The sequence below is a fragment of the Hypanus sabinus genome, chromosome 10, assembly GCF_030144855.1.
Source record: "Hypanus sabinus isolate sHypSab1 chromosome 10, sHypSab1.hap1, whole genome shotgun sequence".
In the NCBI taxonomy this organism is placed as follows: domain Eukaryota; kingdom Metazoa; phylum Chordata; class Chondrichthyes; order Myliobatiformes; family Dasyatidae; genus Hypanus; species Hypanus sabinus.
Genome location: NC_082715.1, coordinates 128,630,177 through 128,656,798, shown reverse-complemented (window position 1 = coordinate 128,656,798; position 26,622 = coordinate 128,630,177). Strand labels below are relative to the sequence as shown.

Genomic DNA, 26,622 nt, shown 5'->3' with positions numbered 1-26,622 from the left:
CTTTCTCTCTGCGTATAAATAGTGTGAATGGTTCAACACGCTGACAATGTCCTTAATTCGTTCACCATGATCGAAATGCTTAATTATGTCTAGTTTTATGCTAAGTGTAACATCCTTACGAGCTCTTTTAGGCTTTTCCGATACCTTAGAACTCATCTTGCTAACAGATGCACAAAATAAATTCGACATAAAGCAAAGATGCTCGCAGGCATGTGCATAAGCAATGGCGGCTGGAATGCAGTTCCGGGGGGAGGGGGAGCTCGGCTGCTCGGGGCGCGTGCTGCCTTTTTTCATAACAGTGAAAACTCCTGTTTCAGGGGGTCATCTGTACTAAGCTGATTGCAATTCCAATTCAAATTATTCAGCCTTGAAATTAGCCATGCAGTTTTACTCTGGGTTTTTGGATGCATGCCAATAAATGTTTTGAGAGAGTGCAACTGAAACAAGATTGGATTTGTTAGATCAAGTATCTTTCAACTATATACTTGCCTTGAATCCTATCCTTTGCTATTTAAGAGATTATAGGATTGCATTCTACAGAACACTTAGTATTTTAAACAAGGTGAATTTTTAATAATCTGATTTCTAAATTAACAGTATTAAACAAAAAGCAGATAAAAAAATCCAGGGTTCAGGATTATTAGTAGTGGAGTATAACAAATCAGAAATGCAAAATTAACAGGATCATATAGTTCCTTTATATTTCAATGCAGCTTTACAACTATTGGGAAAAGTGCCTTATTTATACAAATTTTGGCAAATCAAACTTCACAGAAAGAGAAAATGTTAAACTTTTCTTTGAAAACAATATAAATTTTTAAAAAGATATCAAGTGCCATAATATAATCCAAATAAATAATTAAAATATTGCAACAACCCCACATCTCACTGTTTCCAATATCCTGTCTAGCCATGATTGTTTTTGTAGCAAAGCACCCAGAAACATCAACATGACCTTGCTTTCAACAAACTGCTACATTTTGTACTGCAAGTTTACTACGGTGCACACGCTATAAAGCAACTATCAAAAGATAAACAAAAATATAGAATTGAAAACAGCTTTCAAAACATACAACACAGACCAATATATTGTAAAAAATCATTTGTAAACATATGCAGCTGGAAATTTGCACCACAGTTTGTAAATTATTTGTAGATCTGAATTCCATTTAACATAACTGGATATGAAATTACTGTACATTTATTTACAGGGCTGTTCAATCATCCATTACAGTGGAAATAACCTCTTAACAAGTGAAATGATTACTTGATTGACCCTTCGTTGCAATACTGTAACATTCACACTCAAAACTGGTCAGATCTTGGAGTCTTAGCTCACCATGATCAACAGTACACAAGAAAATGTAGACAAGAGAGAAGCATTCACTCATGCTTCAAAATGGATTAGAGTTGTTAAAACTGGTCCAACAACTGACGAAGATAAGGGGCTTTAATGAGGTCACGGCTAACGCTGAAGAGCTTGTACAGGACCGGGCAATCCAGCGAAATGCATTGAACCTGTTTGTCAACACAGCCTGTGCAATTCCTGCAAATCTACAAACAAGAATTCTGTGAGCAAACAGAAAATTAAAAGGCAGATAACTAGACATTAGAAATTTACAATAAATGAAATGGTATTTAGCTGTGACTACTGCTCATGAAAGTAAATTTGCTAACTTAAAGGACATCAAATAGAATTAAGTTTTTGATATCTAGCAAATTCATAGAGCAAACTATACAGACAGGAACAAGAAAAAAAGTTTGAAACAAAATTATTCCTCTTTCCATCTCCCAACCGAGCTTGCTTTCAGCCACTTCACACCAATGACTTCGTAATTCCCACTCACTGCTTGGCCCTTCAAAAAGTTTGGTTCTTTGCAACTACTCCCTTATCATGGGACTACATTACATAAATGCAGCTCATGCTAATGTGGGCATGATAAATATCACTTCCAATAAGGAAGCGAGTTGCAAATCATTAGACCTTCCTTCCAAGCCTGGCTGTAACTCTCAAGTAGCTTGGGACTGCTGTGAGTGAGAATGAGGTTCTGAAGTGATCATACTTGGCTGTTCGGATGGCTGTTAGCCCATGGCAGTACTCTGACTGCAAACACCCCAACCATATACCCAACAATAGAAAATCTGCGATGGGTTGGGAGATATTAAATAGAATGGAATAGGTCATATATGGATCATAAATGCAGTACATTCAATACTAAGCAATCTTAGAAAAGTCCATCATGTGAATGATGAAACAAAAAAGCTTGTTCTTTCACTTCAAGAACTTGTACTGCAAATGAAATAGCAGCAAGTTTTGAATGCACAAAATCTCTTGCCTCAGACAGTGCCTACAGTCAAAAATTCAATGTACAACAGACTAATGCTGACTATATTCTACTTCTCCAATTATTAACATCAGAGCCTCTGGTATTGTATTTTCATCACTGGAGTTGGTGGGGGGGGGGGGGGATGTAGCCCAGGTTACAGATAATACCACAAAAATGATTAAAGCCTGGTTTTATTAACTATTCATGGGACATTCTGGGCAAATGCAAATTCATGCATTTAGAAAGGAAGGTGATGCATTAAAGGGGCAGAAGAATCCTGATGACTGAACTATCCTGGTGAATGCTTTGATCAAGTACTTCATCCACACTGTGTGCCTGTTGGAAATTATGGCACTTCCAACAGGCAGTGTTGGAAGTGGTCTCAGAATAGCTTTATCAGCCAACATGATAGAGATATCGGTGGGGAAGTTTATTCTAGTAGATGATGTTGCTCTCCACCCACTTCACTTCTTACCTGACTACATTCCAGCACATGAAACCCTTAATTTATCTTGGTGCTCTGCTCAATTTGTGTGATGGGATACAGAAGGAAATCCTCAAAACAGAGTGACCACAGTAAAGAAAAGTGAGCAGAATTTAGTTTTTGTCCAGTGATTTATGATTTCAATCTCTGGTTATTTTATGCATAACAACAATATACACCAATACTATCCATATGAAGTTACCTTCAGCAGTTGAGCCTGTTTCCATTCCCATTCCCGAATCTCCTGATGAAGGATCACAGACACTTGCTGAGGGTTGCTTCGGCACTTGCTGCAGATGCCCAGTTGTGTCAACTGATCACAGACTGGGCAGTGCAGGGTGGTGAAATATTGCGAGATGGTTCCTCTACGAGCATCTGGTTCACTCCGTACTGCTGAAAGCACCTTTTGTACCTACAAAGTATTGAAAAAAAAGATTATGGACACTTCAATGCAATTATTGACGTGTTTTTAAGAGGGATAGTTTCTTTAGGTAATGCGAATTAATACAATAGACATGTTATTTTAAAAATACATTTATTCAAAGGAAATGGGCTTCATGGGCTGAGTCAGAATTTAGTTGTTCATCCCTAGTCATCCTGGAGAAGGTGCTAAGCTGTGGTAAAGGAACTGCTGATGTGGCACTGATATAATCACTGATTTAATACCGCACTACTCACTGACCATGCTGTGTGTGCCTCCGTACCATTAAGAACAGACAATTGCAACACACACTAAGGAAAGCAGACTGAGGAAAAAAATTCAAGGATATATTCAAAGTTCCCTTGCAGAAGTGCAACATCCCTGTTGCCTCCTGGCGGAATATCAAGGCATTGAACATTTTGTAGTCCTGCACTGGAAGCACACAGAGTAATGAAAGGAGTGCACCATCTCAGAAACTACCCACCCATCCAACCCAACAGCCCCATCCAAGGCAGAGTCTACACCAGACACCCAGAAGTCACATGTCTGGAACAGAGGCAAGATGTTCTTGATCCTGAGGAGATGTAATCATTAAGAAGTAGAGCCAGTGGCTCTACTTCATTAGGGACTTGAGGAGATTCAGCTTGTCAAAGTCTCCTGCAAAATTCCTGCAGAACAATAGTATTCTGATTGGTCAGGGTATGGACCAATGCACAGGATAAAAAAAACCAGGACTGTAGTCTCAGCCAGCCCCAATACAGGCACAACTCACCACATCACCACATCAAGGACATCTACTGAAGGCGGTGCCTCAAGGCCTCAAGGAGGCAACAATCCATCGTTTAGGACCCTCACTATTCGGGACATACCCTCTTATCATTACCATTGGAGAGGCAGCACAGGAGCCTAAAGATCCATGCTCAATGTTTCAGGAAGCATAGTTACCCCCGTTTGCCATCAGGTTTCTGAGCTGCTTGTAGGAGCCATACATCCATTCTCTATCTGCACTGTGTTAGGTGTTGCACATTTATTATATTTATTATGGGAACTAGTCACATTCTTTGTTCATGGCAGTTTGCAGCTGGGGGGGGGGTTGTCAATGGATGTTTTATCTTTCATTGATCACTCAGTTACACCTAACATCGCTTCAAGATCGTATGTTTCGTAATAGCTAATAAAGGATCGAATAATATCTTTAACTTTGGAACAATCATTATTGGAACTGAGGGCACATTATGTAAGTATAACAAATCCATGGGGTTGCCAGCAGTGGCAATTGTTTTGGTTAGAATTGGCTGCTACATACCAAATGAACTTCAGCACTCAGGTGTGTCCATGAAATTAGAAGCACTGCAGCCTGAAGCAGCTTGTGGCTAGTAACAACTTTCTGTTGATTCCTGCTGTGTGTTTGGGTTTGGAACACAGTTTTGAATGGTCAGCGCTGCCGACCATTGAGGACTATAAGTTGCACAGTGGCGTTTGCTTAAGGTTTCAGAGCTTGGTTCTGTTGAAATGCTGAAAAACTTCCATTGTCAACATCCGAATTGAATTTATGTTGTTCTGTCTGGTTTGCATTCTTGGAAAATAACACGAGTCAAGCTGGAAGCAGTGAGCTTGAAGACAAGACAAAGAGAAATTAAAGGTCAAAAAGCTGGAGGAAATGAAAATATTTTATGTAGTCACAGAACATGCTGTGACTACATCTAAAGCTGATGACTTCCATGATGACATACAACCTGAAGACAGTGCATCTTATGTGCATGCAGCAAGTTCTATTGAGAGCAGACAGTCCCATCCATCTGATAACTCACTGGCATATATTAAAACAGAGGCTGATTTAGCTGAGCTATGTTCTAGACAACAAATATTGAGGGATAAACATACATTGCTCAAGATACAGCAGCTTAAGCTGCAGGAAGAAATTGCAGCCAAAATGGCCAGAGTTAAAGTGCTAGGGGCTTCAAGTGCTGTGGATGCTAAATGTACTCCAGCAGGACAGTTTTATGGTGAGGATTCCAATGTTGATGTGACATCAAGGAAATCCAACATACTCAATGTCAATGTGGACATATTTGTTCCTCAAATGTTTATGAGCGATGGGTTTGAACCCCCAAGGGGTTGCTCGAGAATGCTCACTCTCAGTCTGCGCCAAGGTGCTTCTGAGGACATAATTCACAGTATGGTGCGTTGGAGGCCATAAAGACGCAAAAGGAAATAACAAGCTTAGTGTTGCAACTACAACACATGGCATCTCTGCCAAAAAGAGAGATTCCGATCTTCAATGGCAATCCATTGCAGTACCATACATTTACGAAGGCTGCACTGAAGGCAAGACGGATGATTATGGTAACCATCTCTATTTTTTTTTTGAAGAGTGCACTAGAGGTTGTTGTTGTTGTTGTTGTTCGTCCTTTGGAGTCGAAGACGACCACGACTTCTGTCAGGTGGAGGGTTTGTGACTGTGGGTCCGGAGGTGACTGGTGAGGCCAATCCGGGCCCTGAAAGCTCACCCACATGTGGGACACATGAGGGTAGGTGCTGCAGTGGAAGTGGAGGTAGCTCGAGCCTTGCGCGCGGCGCGTTTCCTCTGAGCCTCTGCGGTGTGTCTGATTCCTGCTGCATACGCCCCTTTAGTGGTCCTGCTCCACCAGGTTGGACGGTCCAGAGCAAGTGATTCCCAGCTACTAGGATTGATGTTGAGGTCTTGGAAGGACACTTTGAGGCAGTCTTTGAAATGTTTCTTCTGCCCTCCGAGCGCTTGCCCTGGCTCAGCTCTCCATACAGCAGCTGTTTTGGTAGTCGAGTGGCAGACATCCTGACGACATGACCAGCCCATCTGGCTTGGGCTTCCTGTAGGAGGGTGTAGACGCTGTGGGTGCCAGCCCACTCCAGGACCTCCATGTCTGGGACTTTGTCCTGCCATCGTATGTGGAGAAGTCTGCAGAGGCAACTCAAATGGAAGTGGTTGAGCTGTTCAGCGTGTCTGCTGTAGACTGTCCAGGTCTTGCTGGCATAGAGGAGAGTGGTGAGAACCACTGCTCGGTAGACCTTCAGCTTGGTGGTAAGACTGAGTCCTCTCCGCTCCCATACATTTTCACGGAGTCTCCCAAAGGCGGCACTGGCTTTAGCAATTCTGTTGCTGATCTCTGCATCTATGTTCACCGCTCGTGATAGAGTACTGCCCAGATAAGTAAAGCTGTCGACTGCCAGTAGCTTCTGCCCCTTTACTGTGATGTGTGGTTCCTGGTAGGGCTTTCCAGGTGCAGGCTGGTACATAACTTCGGTCTTTTTGGTGCTGATTGTAAGTCTGAAGTTGTCACAGGCTCGTGAGAGGCGGTCCGTTTCTCGCTGCATCTTCTGTTCTGTGCTGGCATTGAGGGCGCAATCATCAGTGAACAAGAGGTCTCTGATGACGGTCTCCTTTACCTTTGTAACAGCCTGTAGACGCCGGAGGTTGAATAGCCCACCGCCAGTCCTGTATCTGACGTGTATACCATCTTGACAATCACGGAAGGCATCATTCAGCATAACAGAGAAGACCATGCTAAAGAGTGTAGGGGCAAGAACGCATCCTTGCTTCACACCGTTCATCACTGGGAGGGCTTCTGACTCGTCACCATCATCCAAAACTTTCACCATCATGCCATCGTGGAACTGCCGAACAATCGTGATGAACCTGCTAGGGCAGCCAAACTTCTCCATTATCCTCCATAAGCCATCTCTGCTGACCTTATCAAATGCCTTGGTCAGATCGACGAAGGTCATAAAGAGGTCGCTGTGCTGCTCTTGACATTCTTCCTGGAGTTGGCGTGCAGCAAATATCATTTCGACAGTTCCATGCTCTGCACGGAAGCCACACTGGCTTTCTGGGAGGAGACCTTGCTCAAGGTGTTGGAGAAGGCAATTAAGCAGGACGCGAGCCAAGATCTTCCCAGCTATGGACAGGAGGGAGATGCCTCGGTGATTGTCACAAGACTGGCGGTTGCCTTTCCTCTTGTAGATGTGGACTATACTGGCATCTTTTAACTGTTGCGGGACCTTTCCTTTGTTCCACATAGACTGGAAGAGCTCAGTCAGCTTCTGCATCATGAATGGGCCTCCTACATTGTAGACTTCAGCAGGGATTGCATCTGATCCTGGTGCTTTGCCACAAGAAAGTTGCCTGATGGCTTTTCTGTCTTCTTCTGTAGGGAGGCTGTCAAGGTCCAGGTCGATCTCCACCTGAGGTAGGCGAGCAATGGCCTCATCATTGATTTCAGCAGGGCGGTTGAGGACCTGGTTGAAGTGTTCAGCCCATCTCTCCAAAATCTGCTTTTTCTCTGTCAGCAGCCAAGTCCCATCTGCACTGAGGAGGGGGGAGGAGCCAGACTGAGGTCCATACATAGCCTTCAAAGCGTCGTAGAAACGCTTGGTGTCATGACTGTCTGCGTAGCCCTGGATCTTATCGGCCTTATTGCTGAACCAGACATCCCGCATCTCACGGAGTTTCTTCTGCACTTTCCGTCTTGCACTGGCGAAGGCATCTATCTTTGCTTGTGATGTGGGATCGTTCTGGTGCGCTCTGAACAGTTGGTGTTGCTCTGATGACAGTGCCTGTATCTCCTCGGCGTTCTCATTGAACCAGTCTTGATGTCTACGGATTGCTGGTCCGAGGTGTTTGAGAGCGGTAGAGTAGACTGCATCTCTGAAAGCCATCCACTGCTCTTCAGTGCTGGTGTGGTCATCCTGGGGTGTGTCAAGCAGCCTGCTATCTAGGTCTTCATGAAATTCTTCTGCAACTACACTGCTCTTCAGCTTGGAGACACTGAGCCTCTTTACAGTCTTCTGACCTTGGGGTCTTCTCACAGGTAGGATGCAAAGTTTAAACTTGGACACTATGAGTCGATGATCCATCCAGCAGTCGGCACCACACACGTCTTGCCAGTCCCTCTTTCTGGTGATGACATAATCGATCAGATGCCAGTGCCTAGAGCTGGATGCATCCAAGATGTCTTGTTACGGGTAGGGAGGCGGAATAGGGTGTTGGTGATGACAAGGTCATGTGTAGCACATGTCTTGAGGAGCAGCAGGCCATTGCTGTTAGACTTGCCAATACCATGTCTTCCAAGAATCCCTTCCCAGGTCTGGAAATCTGTCCCCACTCTGGCGTTAAAGTCCCCGAGGACAATAAGCTTCTCTGACTGTGGGACTGCTGCTATTAGGGCGTCAAGTTCTTCATAGAACTTATCTTTGATGTCATCCGGGTTGGTCATTGTTGGGGCATATGTGCTGATCAACGTTGCACTCCTCTTATTGCCAAGTGAGAGCCGAAGCGTCATCAGGCGATCATTGATGCCCTCTGGAAGCTTGGCAAGTTTACGATCAGATGACAAATCCAACGCCAGCCTCTCGTCGTTCAGTGCTGCTGCGACCGCTCCAGAAGAAGGTGTACCCACCACCACGTTCTGTAAGCTGGCCCTTGTCTGCTAGGCATGTTCTGCTGAGTGCTGCAATGTCCACGTTATAGCGGGCTAGTTCTTTGGCGACCAGTGCTGTTCTTCTTTCTGGTCTGACAGCCTTGGTGATGTCAAGCAGAGTTCGCACGTTCCATGTGCCAAGGTTGAGCACCTTCACTTTCGTCTTCTTTGTAGTTCGACCGCTGAGTGGGATCCCCGCCAGCCATGGTGTGCTGGCCAGGGTAAGATGAAGCAGGCTATGTTTGAGGCACCTTTTCTAGCCCCTTCCTCCATGGAGGTGAGCAGAGCGATTCCTGAAGAGGACTGGTCAGACACCCAGGGAGCTGCTGAGCTCCACTGCTGCTTCATTCCAGCGGAGAACGACCCAATGCCCTGGGCCGCCTGTGTGCAGGTTTGTGACTACAGCTTCCAGTGTATCCACACCTGCTGCTTCGCCACTCGCACATCGCCACAGGACTTGAAGTTTTTTAGCGGAATGGGTTTGGAGTCATGACTTGCGCTTGACTTGGATTAAAGTGAGGGAGAGTTGTGCAAATCGTCAGCCTCACTTTCTCGTCCTGACCTATCTGTATCCAGTTGCAAGACGGAGTCGGGATGGCTGGAGATAAGTCGGGATGCAGTGGATGGCCAGCAGTGTCCTACGTGTCTCACCGTGCCCTGATTGCGCTCCACAACGCTTTGCTGGGTCCACCTTTCTACTCGTTGGACTGCCAAGTGGTGGTCTCCTCGCATAGTCCACTGAATCCAGTCTTCGCATGCGTAGGTAGACAAGCCCTAACTGACCGAGGGTTTTAGGCCCATCGGCTAGACTCATCAGGTTTTGCCGGCCAGTCAATGCCGTTGCCCGGGGTGTGGCTGCTGTTGCATGCAAACAGCTACGATGAACCACTGGTGAGAGCTGAGTGTCAGGTGAGGACCAATGCGGACGAACTACTCAGAAGAGTACGACGTGTTCCCCGTCAGAGGTACTACCTCTCCCTGACACTGGAGGTTACCCTAGAGAACATACCAAAAGTTGCCAGTGAGCCAGCCCAGAGCAAGGATATCTAAAGGCCCAAGCTCTACTCAGGAACATTTTAGCAATGAGCACAAAACTGCTGTGGCCTACTTGGAAAATGCTCTTTCTTAGCTGCATATCAAATCAGAAGGTGTAAAAGCTCTTCAACGTTACAATCTTTTTCTTGGGAGAGTGTTACAATGACATGGAAGATGTGCAGGTCATGCCTGCTAACAAGAGGATTGTTATAAATAACAATCCTGATAAACTTGGGGAAAAATGGGAGATATAAACTGCAAGAAAAGCACAAATGTAAGGTTACTTATACTGACATTGCTGATTTTATTGAAAGATGAGTAAAGATTGCCACACACCCATTGTTTGAGAACATATACAATGCTACAGCACTGATCATTCTAAAGCTAAAGGAAGCAGCATTGCTACAGTGAAAAGTAAAGCTAAAACCGAATCTGGAACTAATGAAAGAATTTGTGTATTTTGAAAGGGTGAATGTACTTTGGATTTGTGCTGTCAGCTGGAGAATAGGCCGCCTTCCTAAAAGAAAATGGTATCTGCTTTGGTCGTCTGTGTACAGGACACTTCAGCAAGGATTGCAGGAAGCACCTTTTGTGCAAGGTATGCAGCAGCAAACATCCCAATATATTTCATATTCACAGAAGACAAGGATGCAGGTTTGAAACAAGTCACAAATGAATTCAACACAGCAATGAGTAATGCCCTGATATCTAATGGCTTACATGATTGTAAACTTGCTATAACTCTAGTTCAGGTGAAGTCTAAGAAGAGTAACAAGACAGTGGTTACTTATGCTTTCCTAGAGCCAGGAAGGACAACAGTGTTCTGAACAAGCTAAATCTGGCAAGAAAAGGAAGATGCATTCTCTTACACACTATGGGTCAAGAGGTTGTGAGTAGCTGCTTCATTTCGGATTGGAAGTTGCTGGTTTAGATAGTGAGAACTACTGTGAAATGTCTAACATCTATACACAGGAACGTATGCCTGTCCATAAGAGGAACATTCCTCAGAGAGATCTTCAGGAACAATCTCGCCTGAAGCATATTCATTTGCTGGAAACTGAGTCAGACACTCAGCTGCTGATAGGGATGAAAAAGCCTCAGGCATTGGAGCTGTTGCAAGTGATTTGCAGTGATGGACCCAATGCAATTAGAACAATGTTGGGTTGTACTGAAAGATGATGGTGGTAGAAGAGACTATGCTCAGCTCTGGCTAATTAATGCAACTTCATTTGAATGAATGAATGAATGAGTTTAGACAGCAGCAAATCAAGGCAGATTTTCCCGAGTGCAGTCAAGATGAACATCTTGGTTTGACAGGTGGTGGTCTCAATCCAGGATAGTCTACTTGCCAGAATGAGAACTTTTGTGTAAGTGTTGAGATTTCACATCTCCTTTACCATGGTAACATGTGGTAGTAATTATTCTAGTTTAATAATTAGGGGACTGGAATGTAGGAGCCATGCGCCTGTTCTCTTTCTGCATTACATTGTGTTGCATGTTTATTATGGTAACTCGTCACAAGTGGTGGTGGGGGGGGGTGTGTGGTAAAAGTGAAGGGAATAAGTTATGTCTTTGTGCTTTGTTCGTGGCAGTTTGCAGCTGGTGGGGGAGGGGTCGATGGATGTCAAATTTTTTGTTGATTGCTTAATTTTGCTTAAGTTTCATCTCTTCAAGATTGTATGTTTGCTAATTGCTAATAAAGGATTGAATACATACCTTTGACTTTGGAACAATCATTATTGGAGCTGAGGATATGTCATACAAGTATAATGAATCTGTGGGGTCACTGGAAGTGACAATTATTTTGGTAAGAATTGGCCACTACACAGCCTATGAACTCATGAATCTAATAATTCCTTTAAGTGTGCTATTTATTTTGAAACTTATAGTATTTTTTTTTACGTCTTTGCCCTATACTGATGCTGCAAAACAAATTTCACAACATACAAGTCAGTGATAATATACACGACACTACAATACTAGTCCAAAATCGACCAGCCATCAAGTGTGGCAGGGCTGGCAAGCTATGAACGAAGTCAGGCAGCATCGCCAACAACAGTGCATCCCTTCCCAATAAGCTTAATGCACTCTGTGCAAGTTTTGAACAGAAGAGCATTGGAATTTCACCATCCACCCAGAAAGTGTCCAAAGCATCTGAACCCAGTCACTGTTGTAAGATCAGTCTTCTGTAAAGTGAATCTAGGGAAAACATCTGGCCTAGATGGTGTCCGTAGCCAGGTCCTTAGATCCAGTGCAGATCAGCTGGCAGACATAATTGAATTGGCCACTGTGTTGGACAAGGAAGCCTGGCACTTCCAAATCAAGAAAACGCGGTGGTAAAACTGGGATTTGTAAGTGGAAGTAAGTTAACACGGGGAAGTGCAAGAGAGTGAGAGGAGACCAGCTCCATTATGCTGACTTTCTCTGTGAGAAGGACCACCTTTCAGAGCTGTTTGCATTTCCTGTCAGTTTCGCTTCCACAATTTATGATGGTCAAGAATTGATTTATGTTAATGGATCAATAATTAGAGAAAAGACAATGCTACACTGTGGTGTGCTTGTGAGGAGACCTCAGTTTCTTACCCTGTGTAGCTCATGGTACCAGCTGAAAACATCCACACCTATCAGAGAGAAAATTCTGTTGAGTGGTGGCAGGATCTGTTTGGTGATGTAGTAGGTAGCATTTAGCCTCAAGCTGGGATCCTGCAGAACCTCAATTGGCCGTCTGACAAGCTGGATGAGAGGCAAGCCTGGCATTCCATATACAATCACATAAGGGACCCTTTCGCCTGCTCTGGGTTCAGATCGGCGATCATGTGTCAGCATCCTCCTATTGGGAACAAGAGAAGATTAGTAATTTATGGAGTCAGAGTTATAAAGCATAGCAACATGTCACATCCAGCCAGCCATTTTACCTATTTACAATAATCCCATTGGGATGTGTCCTTTCACAAACAAGACAATCTGCAGATGTTGGAAATCCAAGCCACACACACAAAATGCTGGAGTAACTCAGCAGGCCAGGCAGCATCGATGGAAAAGAATATAGTCCAACTTCCGCTCTGCCCTCAAATTTACTTGGTCCTTCCTAACACCTCTCTTCCAATCTCTGTCTCTATCTCTATCTCTGGAGACAGCTTATCTACTGATGTCTATTATAAATGTACTGACTCTCACAGCTACCTGGATTGTACCTCTTGCCACTTTATTAGGGAAAACACCATCCCCTTCTCTCAATTCCTCCAACTCCACTACATCTGGTCTCATGATAAGGCTTTTCTTTCTTCTTCAAAGAAAGGGGTTTCCCTTCTTTCTTCTATCATCAGTGCTGCCCTCAACCACATCGCTGCCGTTTCGTGCATATCTGCCCTCACCCCATCCTTCCATCACCCTACCAAGGATAGGGTTCCTTTTGTCCTCACCTACCACTCCATTAGCCTCCGTGTCCAGCACATAATTCTCGGTAATTTCCACCATCTCCAATGGGATCCCAACTCCAAGCAGATCTTCCCACACTCCCTCCACTTCCTGCTTTCCACAGCCATTACTTCTTATTCAACTCCCATGTCAATCTGTCCCTCCCAGTGGTTATCCTTGCAAGCAGAATAAGCGCTACAACTCCCCTTACACCTCATCCCTCACTGCCATTCAGGGCCCCAAACAGTCCTTCCCGGTGAAGTGGCATTTCACCTGTGAGTCTGTTGGGATCATCTAATGTATCCAGTGCTCCCGGTGTGGCTTCCTGTATATCGGTGAGACTCAGCATAGATTGGAAGACCGCTTCACTGAGCACCTACGCTCTGTCCACCAGAAAAAGTGGGATCTCCCAGTGGTCACCTATTTGAATTCCACTTCCATTCCCACATGCCAGTTCATGGCCTCCTCTACTGTTGCGATGAGTTCACACTGAGGTTAGAGGAGCAACACCTTATATTCCACCTGGGTAACCTCCAACCTGAACCTTGGTTGCTCAAAATTCCGTTAATGCTCCCTCCCTCTCTCTCATTTTATCTCCTTATCTGCTCATCACCTCCCTCCGGTGCTCCTTCTTCCTTCCATGCCTTCTGTCCTCTCCCTTCAGATTCCCTCCTTCTCCAGCCTTGTACCTCTTTCACCAGCTTCCCAGCTCTTTACTTCACTTCTGGTTTCACCTATCACCTTGTGCTTCTTCCTCCCCTCGCCCCACCTTCTAACTCTGATTCATCTTTTTCTCTCCAGTCCTGATGAAGGGTCTCGGCCCGAAGTGATGCTGCCTGGCATCACATTTTGTGTGGGGATATATCCTTCCATGCTTTGCTGATCAGGAACCAATTAAATTAGTAATCAAATAGCTGACTAATCTCTTCTGCCTACACTATCTGTATATCCTTCCATTTCCCTCACATTCATACGCCCACCTAAACATCCCTTAAAAGTTTCTAATGTTTCTGCCTCTACCACCAGCCCAAGCAACAAAACTTGTCCCTCATCTCTTATGAAATTACCCCCTCAACTTAAATGCATGCCCTCTGGTATCAAGGCATTTCAAATCTGGGTAAAAGATACTGGCCGTCTACTCTATGCCTCTCACAACCTCTATCAGATCTCTCCTCAGCATCCACCACTCCAGAGAAAATAACCCAGGTTTGTCCAACCTCTTGTTATAGCACATGCCCTCTAATCCAGGCAACATCCTGGTAAACCCCTTTCGAACCCTCTCCAAAGCCTCAACATCCTTTTCTATAACGGGGTGACCAGAACCGTATGTAATGCTCCAGATGCAGCCTAACTAGAGTTTTATAAAGCAACAACATAACTTCCTGACTTTTAAACTTAATACCTCTACTAATATATGCCTTCTTGACCACCTTATCAACCTGTGTAGCCACATTCAGGGAGCTATGAACTTGGACCCCAAGATCCCTCTGCTCATCAACAGTGTTAAGGATCTTGCCTTTAACAGAGTACTGTCTCTTTGCATTTGACCTACCAAGGGGCAACACTCACATTTGGCCAGGTTAAACTCCATCTGCCATTTCTCCACCCAAATATGTAAGTGATCTATATAAAACGGCAGTCTTTGCCAGTCATCTGCACTATCTACACCCCCAACACAATCTGCAAACTGACTAACCCACCTATCCACACTTTCATCCAGGTCATTTATATAGGTACATCACAAACAGCAGAGGTCCAGAACACCTTTAATCAGACCTCCTAACTTGAATAAGTCCCTTCAACCACTACCCTTTGTTCTATGGTAAGCAAGTTCTGAATCCAAATGGCCAATTCACCATCGATCGCAAACATCTTAATTTTCTGAATGAGCCTCTCATGAGGGACCTTGTCAAATGCCTTAATAAAATCTACATAGACAACATCCACAGCTCTACCTTCCTCAGTCACCCACATCAAAAAACTCAAACAAATTAGTAAGATTATCTTAGTAATTAGTATTATCCCTGGTACCCTTCTTGAATTACAGAACAATATTAGCTACTTGCCAGTCCTCTGGGACCCCGCCAATGAATTGAGAGACCACAAAAATATTGGTCAAGGGCAATTTTTCCTCTTGTCTCCCTCGATAACCTGGGTATATCCTACCAGGCCCCAGGGATGTAGCACCTCAATACTCTTTAAGAGACCCAACATTAACTCTTCCTTTACCTTGAAAAGCCCAAGCACAACAAAATGCTCAGCACTAATCTCCCTATCCTCCATGCTCTTCTTCTTGGTAAATACTGATGTAAAGTACTCATTAAGGACCTCACCCACATCCTCCGCATCCAAGCAAATGTTCCCCCCCTTTATCACCGAGTGTTCCTCCCCTCTCCTTAATTATCCTTTTGCTCTTGATGCAAAAACTGAAATGCCTCAGGATTCTAATCCCACTAGCCATGGACTTTTCATGGTTCCTCCCAGCTTTCCCAATTCCCTTCTTGAGTTCTTTTCCAGTTTCTTTATAATCCTCAGGGGCTCTGTTCGATACGAGCTTCCTAAGCTTTACATATTTTTCCTTTTCCTTCTTGATTAAATTCATCATCTCCCTCTATATCCAAGGTTCTCTTACCTCGCCATCCTTGTACTTCCTTCTGACTGGGACACAGCTGCCCTGTACTATGTGCAGTTGGGTCTTTAAGTACCTTCCACATGTCAAATGTGGACTTGCCCAAAAACACCCATTCCCAATTAACTCTTCCTAGTTCCTGCTTAATGCTCCTGTAATTTGTCCTGCTCCAATTTACTACTTTTTTTGGCAACATCCATACTTATTTATAGCTATCTTAAAACTTATTTGTGGTCACTGATTCCTAACCATTCACTCACTTCCCCTTGTTGGACAACCTACACATTGATTTAAGAAATCCTCCTGGATGCACCTAACAAATTCTGCCCCACCTAAACCTCGTACTCATTAGGAAGTTGAAGTCTCCACGACTACAAACTTTTATTTTTTTCCACATTTCCTTCATCTGCCTGCATGCTTGTTCTGCAATGCCCCTCTATGAAATCCCCTCCAAATGTGATATCATCACTGATTAGTTGTGCAGCTTACCCAACTCTTACCTCTCTGTATCTTTTCTAAAACATTGAAACCCTGGGACATTAAGCACCCATTAGCCTATTTAATGGCTATAACATCACGGTTCCACATACTGATCCATGCTCCAGTTCATCGCCTTTACCCATAAACACAACCGCAATTCATTCTATCTCCTCTGGCAGTGAGTTCTAGATATCAATCACTATCTGCTTAAAAAGATTAACCTCTCTAATCTCTTTTAAAAAATAATCTTTTCACCTTAACCCTATGCCCTGCTTTCACATCCTTACTATGGAGAAAAAGATTCTGACCATTCACCCTATCTATGCCTCTTATAAATTTATATCTCTGTATCAGCCTCCTTTGCCCATAGGAAAACAAACCCAGCCTATCCAATCTAGTCCAGAGAGTTTCCTTCTGCTGCATAGTGAACATCCAGTTAAGGCCTACTCTATCTGTTTCCTTAATTTACCACTGATGTTTGGGACCCTATATTCCCAACAATGTTTTCTGCGGTGTTCCCTCAGCAGTATTTGACCAGAAGGACTAAACACATGATGTTTAGTACCAGATGGTGTACTTACCCACACATGGCTCTCAGCATTAAAATACACAAATGCTGAGTGGAGCTAATAAAGCTCATTTCAAGTGTTCCAGTTGCTGCTTCAAATGAGAGACCAATGGTTCTGCAGCAACCAGCAGATGGCAGCAGATGAAAGTAACCTCTGCCCAAGTCTTGGTGAGTACTTCACCCCAAGTCTGCACTGACCAGCCTCATCAGAAAGATAAACATATACACCTGTTATAATAGTTAAATTTCAATTTATAAAATGCTCTCTGAATTTCGTAGATAGTTTCAGTATTATTTCTATAAGAAGAGCATGAATACCTGCCCAGCAGAAAACAATTTCTTTCCATCAGAGGCAGTCTTACAATCCAGTGAATTGCTAGTGAATTGTGTTTCTTCCCCAAATTTTTCTTTAACATGACTCAAGCTAATCTTGTGATGTTCTAACACCAATTTTATGATATGGGGAGCCTCCAAACTGATGGCATGAACATTAATTTCTCAAACTTCTGGTAATTTAACCCCCCCCCCCCCGCCACCATTCCCTGTTCCTGTTTCCCTCTCTCACCTATCTCCTTACCTGCCCTTCACCTCCCTCTGGCACTTCTCCCCTTTCCACCATGGTCTTCTATCCTCTCCTATCAGATTCCCCCTTTTCCAGCCCTTTATCTCTTTCACCAATCAACTTCCCAGCTCTTTACTTCACCCCTCCCTCTCTCCTGGTTTCACCTATCGCCTACCACTATACTGCTTCTCCACGCCCACCTCTGACATCTCTTCTTCCTTTCCAGTCCTGATGAAGGATCTCGGCCTGAATCATCAACTATTTACCCTTTTCCATAGATGCTGCCAGACCTGCAGAGCTCCCCCAACATTGTGTGTATGTTGCTTTGGATTCCAGCATCAGCAGATTTTCTCGGGTTGTGATACCATTTTGAATTGAATTTAATTGAATTTCGGTTTATTGTCATTTAGAAACCCAACTGCAATGCAATTAAAAATGAAACAACATTCCTCCAGAATGATATCACAAAAGCAGAAAACAGACTACACCAGAAAATCCACATAACATTTGGCAATCCCCAAATCCAGAGTCTGGAGAGGGTGCTGTGTATTAATATTATGCTACCATCTTAGCGCGTTCCCCAGAAAGGAGCTCCAAACCCACCAGACACAAGTCTACCCAGACACACCAAGTCAGGAGACCAACTTTACCACCCAACAATCCGAAAACTAAAGCTCCAAGGCCTACACAAAACCACATAGTTACAACAAATGCAAACAAAACCATAATTGATAAAAAAAAAAGACCATGGGCACAGTAACAATAGTCCAAAGATGTTAAAAGAGTATAAGCTTGAAAGAAACCACCAAACAGTTTCCACAAGTCCCCAGGGTCCCGACAGACTCGCCATCCCACGCCGGCGGCAGAAGGGAATACCCCCGCTATGGACTTCCACGGCACCGCCGGACTGAGCCTCACAGACGCAGCACACAATGAAAGCGCCCGACCGCAGCGGACTCTGAGTCCGTCGAATCTCCGAGCCTCCGACCATCTCCTCCAGCACAGCCTCTCTGAGCAGCATCCTCTGCCGAGCGTACTACGATGCCCCTGCCACCGGCAATGCAACCCCGAGGACTGGGGGCCTGTTCTTCCCAGCAGAGTCCCGGACCTCACAACAGCAGCAGCGACGAAGAAGGCCTTTCTGGAGATTTCCAGATGTTCCTCCATGCTCCCACGTCAGTTTTTCATCAGATTAGGATTGTGCACAGCACCCCACTTGACTAACATTTTATGATGTTAGCCAAGATACTACCACAGTTAATCTTTACCAGCATTATAAAGCTATACATTACAGTTCAGCTCAGCGATAACTACTTCAGAATCTGAGCCATTTATATCAACGTGCTAAGAAGTTACTGATCCACCTGGCTCCTTTAACACCAAATAGTGCCTATGAAGAATTGTAACTAAGAAAAAAAAACTATCAACTCCAGCACCAGCAAACATTCTCTCTATAGCTACTGGAAACTATACACTCTGGAAACAGACCTCATGTCTTGGCTCCCCCTGCTTTGTTTTTGATCAAAGGCAGAGGTAGTGACTTGAGTGCATGGTGCCCCAAAAGCCTCACTGACATTCTTCAGTAGATTTGCTATGATGGACCCATTGCCCACCCTTAAACCATTTCTATAATTAAGCTCTCAAAACTTAATTCAAACTGGATAAGACTGCTTGCCTGCTCTGTTGACCTCCCATGTGTTGTTTATTTAGTATCTATCCTGAAAATATTCAAAGACGCTGCTTTCAAATACCCTGATGAAGAGAGCTTCATATCTGCATAGTTTCTGTTATCAAACATGACAAGTTAACAGCTGGTGTAGTTGTTTGCAATGTTCACGTAGACTAGAAAGTACCAGGAAAGGTGTTTTCCTGTTGGCAACATTCCAGCTAGAGGTCACTGATGCCAAGCCTTCATTTTTAATCCAAACTCATGTTCATTTTGGAACATAGAGAGCTTATTACTCTTTCAGAAATTAGGATATAATTGCAAGGATGTAAAGCTGAGGCTTTATAAGGCGTTAGTCACACCACATTTGGAGTATTTTGCACCTCATGTACAAAAAAAAGCATGTTCAGGCATTGGAGAAGGCCCAGAGGACATTCACGAGAATGACCCTGGGAATGAAAAGGTTAAGGTATGAGAAGCGTTTGATAACCCTCAGCCACTACTTGCTGGAGTTTCGAAGAATTACGAGATCTCACTGAAATCTACCAAATATTGAAAAGGCCGAGATCGAATGGTTGTGGAGAGAATGTCTCCAACAGCAGGAATAGGAGTCTAGGACCAGAGGGCAGAGCTTCAGAATAAAAGTATGCTCCCTTTAGCCAAATGGTAGTGAATTTGTGGAATTCAATGCAACAAGAAGGCTGTGACATACAAATCACTGGGTATAGTTGAAGCAGGTATTGATAGGTTCTTGACTAGTAAGGGGGTCAATTGTTACAGGGAGAAGGTAGGAAATGGAGTTGAAAGGGAGCAATAAATCCATAATTATTGAATTGTGGAACTGACTCAATGGGCCAAATGACCTGATTCTTCTTCTATGTCTTATGGGCCTGAGGAACAATTTTATGTACTAGGGCTGCTGTGGCTCAGACCGGCCTCAGGCCTACCAAACACACAGCATACTTTGAAATATTGCAGACTATTGGCAGCTCGGGTTGGCTATTTGGAAGTTTGGTTGATCACCGAGCTTGGCAAAATGTTTGCAGATATTTCTGCTCCAATTGAGAAGCCATCGTCAGTAAGCAGTTGAGGGGGTTGTATCCTCAGAATTGTGGCTTATATACTCCCTCCAAGGTCTGACTGCAACTTTGAGGAGGAACCAATCAAAAGTCAAAGTGCAACAAAATGTGACTGATTGAACAAATGTTATCTACAGAATCTAGTGTAGTGACTGCGACAAGTACTACATTGGTCAAACGGGAAGGAAATTATTGACCAGGCTACAGGAGCATCAGCTAGTGAGCAGAAGGCATGACCCACTCTCGCTAGTACCAGCTCACTAAGACAAAGGAGGGCACCGTCTCAACTGGATGACAGACAGAGTCTTGACTCAAGCAAGAACAAGAATTTCTTGAAGTGTGGTTCTCTACAGAAGGATTCTTCAAGAAACACATCGACTTACGGAAATAAAAACAAACAATGTCAACAATTAACAAATTGCCAGTGATCTAGCCGGGTTCAAATACTGGATCCATGTCAAGTGTTTGTTGAAATATCCTTCTGTAGAGAAACATGTGTGACAAATGAAAATTAAAATAAACAGCTGATGCTGGAAAAAATGCTTTTAACAGTGGCCAATCTGACATTGGAAGTTGGGAGAAGAGGGGACTTCAATCAGGTCCACTGGCCGAGGACAAAAGGCAGCAGTGGGTCGCGGCAGCAAAGAAGAGCTTTGACCAGCAACCACTGGCATTTGGGATTGATTAGTAAGAGCAAACTAAAGGAAGGTTGGGCAAGCACAGCTTCTGTCATCTGAGTGGACAGTCAGAGCGGCTTCCACAAAGAGAGGCTTCAGGCAAATGAAGCAAAGGAAAATAAGCTCGGTTTTTTTGTATCTGCCAGACAGGATAGTGAAATGCTCCTTTTGTGGGATGTGGGAAAGCAGGAAGACTTCCAGTTTCCCTGATGACTACAACTGTGAGAAGTAAATCCAGCTGCAGCTTCTTTAAAAAAAAACACCTTGTTAAGGAGCTGGAGCTCGAACTGGACCAGGATGAACTCTGGATTATTCAGGAGGCTGAAGGAGTGATAGATAGGACACAGAGAGGCAGTTACACTCAAGGTGCAGGACACAGGAAACTAGACAACAATCAGGAAGGGGAAAGGGGTTAAGGAGCCAGTGCAGAGTACCCCTGTGGCCATCCCCATCAAGTAACAGGTATACCACTTTGGATACTGTCCGGGGAAAGGTAGGGGAATGAACTAACAGAGGAAAGTCACAGTGCTGGGGTCTCTGGAACTGAGTCTGGCTTTGTGACTCAGAAGGGAGGTGGGGGGGGGTGAGGGAATAAGAGGCACGCTGCTGTGATAGGGGATTAGTTAGTTAGGGGAACAGATAAGAGGCTCTGTGGGTGAGAATGAGATTCCTGGATAGTACATTGCCTTCCAGTTGCTAGGGTCTGGGATATCTCAGATCGAGTTCTCAGCGTACTTAGTCGGGAGGGTGAACAGCCATAAGTCATGGTCCACGTAGGTACCAATGACATAGGTAAGGATGAGTGATGAGGTTCTGCATGGGGAGTTCAGGGAGTTAGGTGTTAATTTAAAGGGCAGGACCTCCACTGTTCTGATCTCAAGACTGCTACCTGTGCCACATGCAAGTGAGGTCAGAACAGTTTTTTACATGGCTGAAGAATTGGTATAAGGAGGGAGGGCATAAAATTTTAGGATCATTGGGCTCTCGTCTAGGGATCGTGGGACTGGTACAGAAGGGATGGTTTACACTTGAACTGGAGAGGGACTAATATCCTCGTGGGAAGACTTGTTAATGCTGTACGGTGGGGTTTAAACTAGGAGTTGCAAGGGGATGGGAACCAGAGTGCTAACAAGGGCAACTAAAAATGTCATTAAGGATATCAAAAGTTTCTTCAGATGCATAAAATGTAAAAAGAGGGGTGAATGGATACCAGACTGTTATAAAAAGATGCTGGAGAAGTAGTAATGGGGGGGGGGGGGAAGACAATGAAATGGCAGACAAACTGAATAAGTATTTTACATCAGTCTTCACTGTGGAAGACACTAGCACTTTGGTGAAAGTTCCAGGTGTCAGAGGCGTGAAATGTGTGAAATTACCAAATCCAGAGAGAAGGTTCTTTGGAAACTGAAATATCTGAAGGTAGATAAGTCACTTGGACCAGATGGTGTACACCACAGAGTTCAGAAAGAGGTGGGTGAAGAGACTGTGGAGACATTAGTAATGATCTATCAAGAATCACTAGATTCTGGAATGGTTCCGGAAGACTGGAAAATTGCAAATGTCACTGCACTCTTCAAGGGAGAGGCAGAAGAAAGGGAACCATAGGCCTGTTAGTCTGACCTCAGTGGTTGGGAAAATGTTGGGAGTCCAGTTTCAAGGAGTTCTCAGGATACTTGGAAGCACATGATATAATAGGCTGTAGTCAGAATGGTTTCTTCAAGGGAAAATCTTATTTAACAAATCTGTTGGAATTCATTGAAAAAATAACAAGCAGGATAGACAAAGGAGAATTTGTTGATCTGTATTTAAGATTTTCAGAAGGCATTTGACAAGGTGCTACACATGAGGCTGCTTAAGAAGCTACGAGTACATAGTATTACAGGAAAGATACTGGCATGGATAAAGTGGCTGATTGGCAGGAAGCAAACAGTGGGAATAAAGGGAGCCTTTTCTGGTTGGCTGCCAGAGACTAGTGGTGTTCTACAGGGGTCTGTGTTAGGACCAATTTACATTATATGTCAATGACTTGATGATGAAATTGACGGCTTTGTTGCAAAGTTTGCATATGATATGAAGATAGGTTGAGGGGCAGGTAGTTTTGAGGAAGTAGAGAGGCTACAGAAGGACTTGGATTCGGAGAATGAGCAAGGAAGTGGCAGATGGAATACAGTGTCAGAAAGTATATGGTCATGCATTTTGGTAGAAGAAATGAAAGGGTTGACGATTTTCTAAGTGGAGAGAAAACACAAAAAACTGAGATGCAAAGGGTCTTGGGTGTCCTTGTGCAGGATTCCCTCAAGGTTAATTTGCAGGTCGAGTCTCTGGTGAGAAAGGCAAATGCAATATTAGTATTCATTTTGAGAAGATTAGAATATAAAAGCAAGGATGTAATGTTGAAATTGTATAAAGTACTGGTGAGCCCTCACTTGGAGTATTGTGAGCAGGTTTGGCTCCTTATCTTAGAAAGGATGTGCTGAAACTGTAAAGGATTCAAAGGAGTTTCAAGATTAAATGGCTTGTCATACAAAGAGCACTTGATGGCCCAGGGCCTGTATTCATGAGAACTCAGAAGAATGAAGGGTCACCTAATTGAAACCTGTCGAATGGCGAAAGGCCTTGAAAGAGTAGATGTGGAGAGGATGTTTCTTTTGGCAGAAGAGTTTAAGACCAGAGAACATGGCCTCAGAGTAGAGGCGGCATCCTTTTAGAATGGAAATGAGGTGGAAATTCTTCATGGTGAATCTTTGCCACAGGCAGCTGTGGAGGCCGTCTTTATGCATATTTAAGGCCGAGGTTGATATATTCTTGATTGGTCAGGGCATGAAGGGATATAGAGGGAAGGCTGGAGTTTGGGGCTGTGAGGAAATCAGCCATGATGAAATAGTGGAGCAGACTCAAAGGGCCAAATGGCCTAATTCTGCTCCTATACCTTACAGAAATCAAAAGCAAAAACAGAAACTGTTGGAAAACTTTGTGTCTGACGACAGGATGTAAATCCGAAATGCTAGCTCTTTCTTTTTCCATAATTGCTGCCTGTCCTGAGTTTTCCAGCATTATTTTAGGCAGATGCTTCTGATGGGAAAAAGGGCACTGTGGTATTCTGCAACAATCTAGAATCCCCATCCCTTCATAGCTCTCAAGTTGTCATAGGTTTCTTCCATGAAATTATATGAGATTAGGTGAAAAGAAAGTTTAGGTAAACGTCATGTCAGCAGTTGCACGGCTTTGTCCTGTCATTTTAGTGTATCTGTTAAAAACTAACTACATTTGGAATAGAATTATTGAAAACTATTGTGTGTGCAATATGGTACAGTTTTAAAGAAATCAATGTTGTATGTCAGATTTTCCTTTGAATAGGTAATGTGCTTGTTGCTAATGATGATATCGTGACTGGTTTAATCTAAACCATTTACAGATCCATGTGGTTAGGCCACATCTGAAGTACTGCACTCAGTTCTGGTCACCCCACTATAGGAAGAATGTTGAGTGAGGCTTCAGAAAGGGTGCAGAAGAGGTTTACCAGGATGCTGCCTGGTTTAGAGGGCATGAGCTATCATGAGAGGCTGGACAAACTTAGGTTGTTTTCTTTGGAGCAGCGGAGGCTGAGATCTGATAGAGATTGTGAAAAGTATAGTTAGGGTAGACAGGGAGTATTGTTTTCACAGGTTAGAAATGTCTGACACCAGAGGGTATGCACTGAAGGTGAGAGGGGTATGAGCTTTACCAGGTTGCTACCTGCTATCATAACAAGCTGGGTAAACTTGGGTTATTTTCTCTGGAGTAGCAGAGGCTGAAGGCAGATCTGATAGAGGTTTATAAGATTATAATAGGTAAAGAAAGAGTGGACAGGGAGCTTCTGTTTCCCAGGATAGAAATGTCTAACACCAGAGGGTATGCACTGAAGGTGAGAGGGGGTAGGTTCAAAGGGGATATGAGGGGTAACTTTTGTTTTTTTAAAACTCATAGAGTGGTGGATGCCTGGAATACATTTCCTGGTATGGTGGTAGAGGCTTTTAAAGGCCATTTAGAAAGGCACACGATTGTGAGGAAGACTGCGGGATATACACATTGTGTAGGTAGGAGGCATTAGCTCCTTGGGGTTTATGATTTACTTTTTAGCTGGTTTGGCACAACATTGTGGGCAAAGGTCCTGTTCTCGTACTGTACTCTTCTATATTCTATGTTTTTAATATTGGCAATCCAATAGCTTTGTGGTGTTCTGGCTTACCTCGGTCATCCTTTACAACTGAACTACCAATCCTCTTTTGCTATCTGCCTTCTGAACCAATCATCTCCCACATTCTCAAAGCCTTTATTATCATTTAGCCTTTCTTTTTGCACTACTTCAGTTTACATACTATACTTTGTTTTGTGCTCACAGAAATTACTGTAATATTTATCACTACCATGTATACTGTTCACTGTGAGCTTCAGAGGAGTGAGGAATTTTATAGCACCTTAGTAGATATAACAATTTAGTACCCTAATCTCACCAAATGTCAACACTCGAGTTGACTTCAACAACTGGGGAAACATAAAATGCATTTACACCGACTGGTTTTAAACACCTTCAGAATTTTTCCCCCTGAATTATGACAATTTAAAATTATCCAGGATGATCAATGTATCGCAGACTATCATAAATTAGAATTATTTTCTTGTGAACATAAAAATTAAATTACCACTTCTGCTATTCCCTCTGAGGTGAATAGTCTTCTAACTGTTCTGATTTTTTTTAAAAACTATCTGCTGTAGTTGATTTTAACTAATCATTTAAAAATTTTCTCAAAGTCTCTAATTAAACTTTTAATTTAAGAAAAAGATTTGGAAGATCCTCCAGAGATTGAGATACAGCTGTGAAATGCAATTTATTATAGCACACCCTGCTTTACATTACACTAGCTCTGTTTCAACTGTAAGGCTTTTGCTTCATAGGCTTATATTGGTTGCATTCACACAATGACGACACATCATTTGACAGAACTACAGCAAATCATCTGGTCTCTTCTAAAATCTATGGATTTGAAATATAGCTCCATCAGCAAGACCCACCTGGTGAGTTCTAGAGCGGGGACACATGCTCCGGGGCGGTATGCAGAACTGCCCCGATACTCTTTGGCGAAAGTCAGATCCTGCATGCTGGCCTTCCCTTCCAAAATCTTTGTGCACTGCCTCTGAACATACTGCTTGATCTGGCTGATGTCTCTTGTTTCAAACAGTAGCTTTATTGAGCGCTCTAAAATCTGTGGAAAGATTCACAAGTGAAACAGCATACCCTAATGTGATTTCACAAACCAGCAATGTACACATGTAATCCTAAGTTAACACATGAACATTCACATCACCGTAAAATGACAAATAACATTTAAGCCAATCAATCAGTGACAACTCTGAATCAATTCTCAATTTGCTCTCCTTCAAAAAGCAAATTAACTTCTCTCATGTAAAGATGCTCTAGTTGACTGAATCAAAACCTTGTTAAGAGCCTCCTAAAACAGAACAGAAACCTATGTTCAACCACAACTTTCACATCATTAGAGATGCAGATCAGGTGAGAACTCTGCACTAAGATCTATTACTTGCCTGGAGGGAGGGAGGGAGGGAGGGAGGGAGGGAGGGTGAGTGAGTGAGTGAGTGAATGTAAACAGAAGTTGCAATCACCAGAGTTATTGAGCTTGCACCTCAAGGAGTCAGTAAATTGTAGTTTCCATCTTATTTTTAGCACTTAACCTCAGTTTAAAATTGGAGTTAATCCTGCATTTTCCCCAGGCAGAACATTAAACTGAAATGTCATCAGACTACTTAGATGACAATGATCTGA

At 43.5% G+C, this 26,622-nt stretch overlaps 1 protein-coding gene across 2 annotated transcripts in view; it reads right to left on the bottom strand.

Moving 5' to 3' along the window:
* Window positions 1–539: 539 nt before the first annotated feature.
* rev3l (REV3 like, DNA directed polymerase zeta catalytic subunit) overlaps window positions 540–26,622 on the bottom strand; it is a 171,669-nt gene continuing 145,586 nt past the window's right edge. For both annotated transcript variants that reach the window (XM_059982930.1, XM_059982931.1), the window contains 4 exons: window positions 25,854–26,044; window positions 12,307–12,553; window positions 3,014–3,223; window positions 540–1,554 (listed from right to left, as the gene is read on the bottom strand). In XM_059982930.1, coding sequence (XP_059838913.1) covers window positions 1,414–1,554; window positions 3,014–3,223; window positions 12,307–12,553; window positions 25,854–26,044 — 789 coding nt within the window. In that variant the 3' untranslated portion in view covers window positions 540–1,413. The remainder of the gene's footprint in view (window positions 1,555–3,013; window positions 3,224–12,306; window positions 12,554–25,853; window positions 26,045–26,622) is intronic.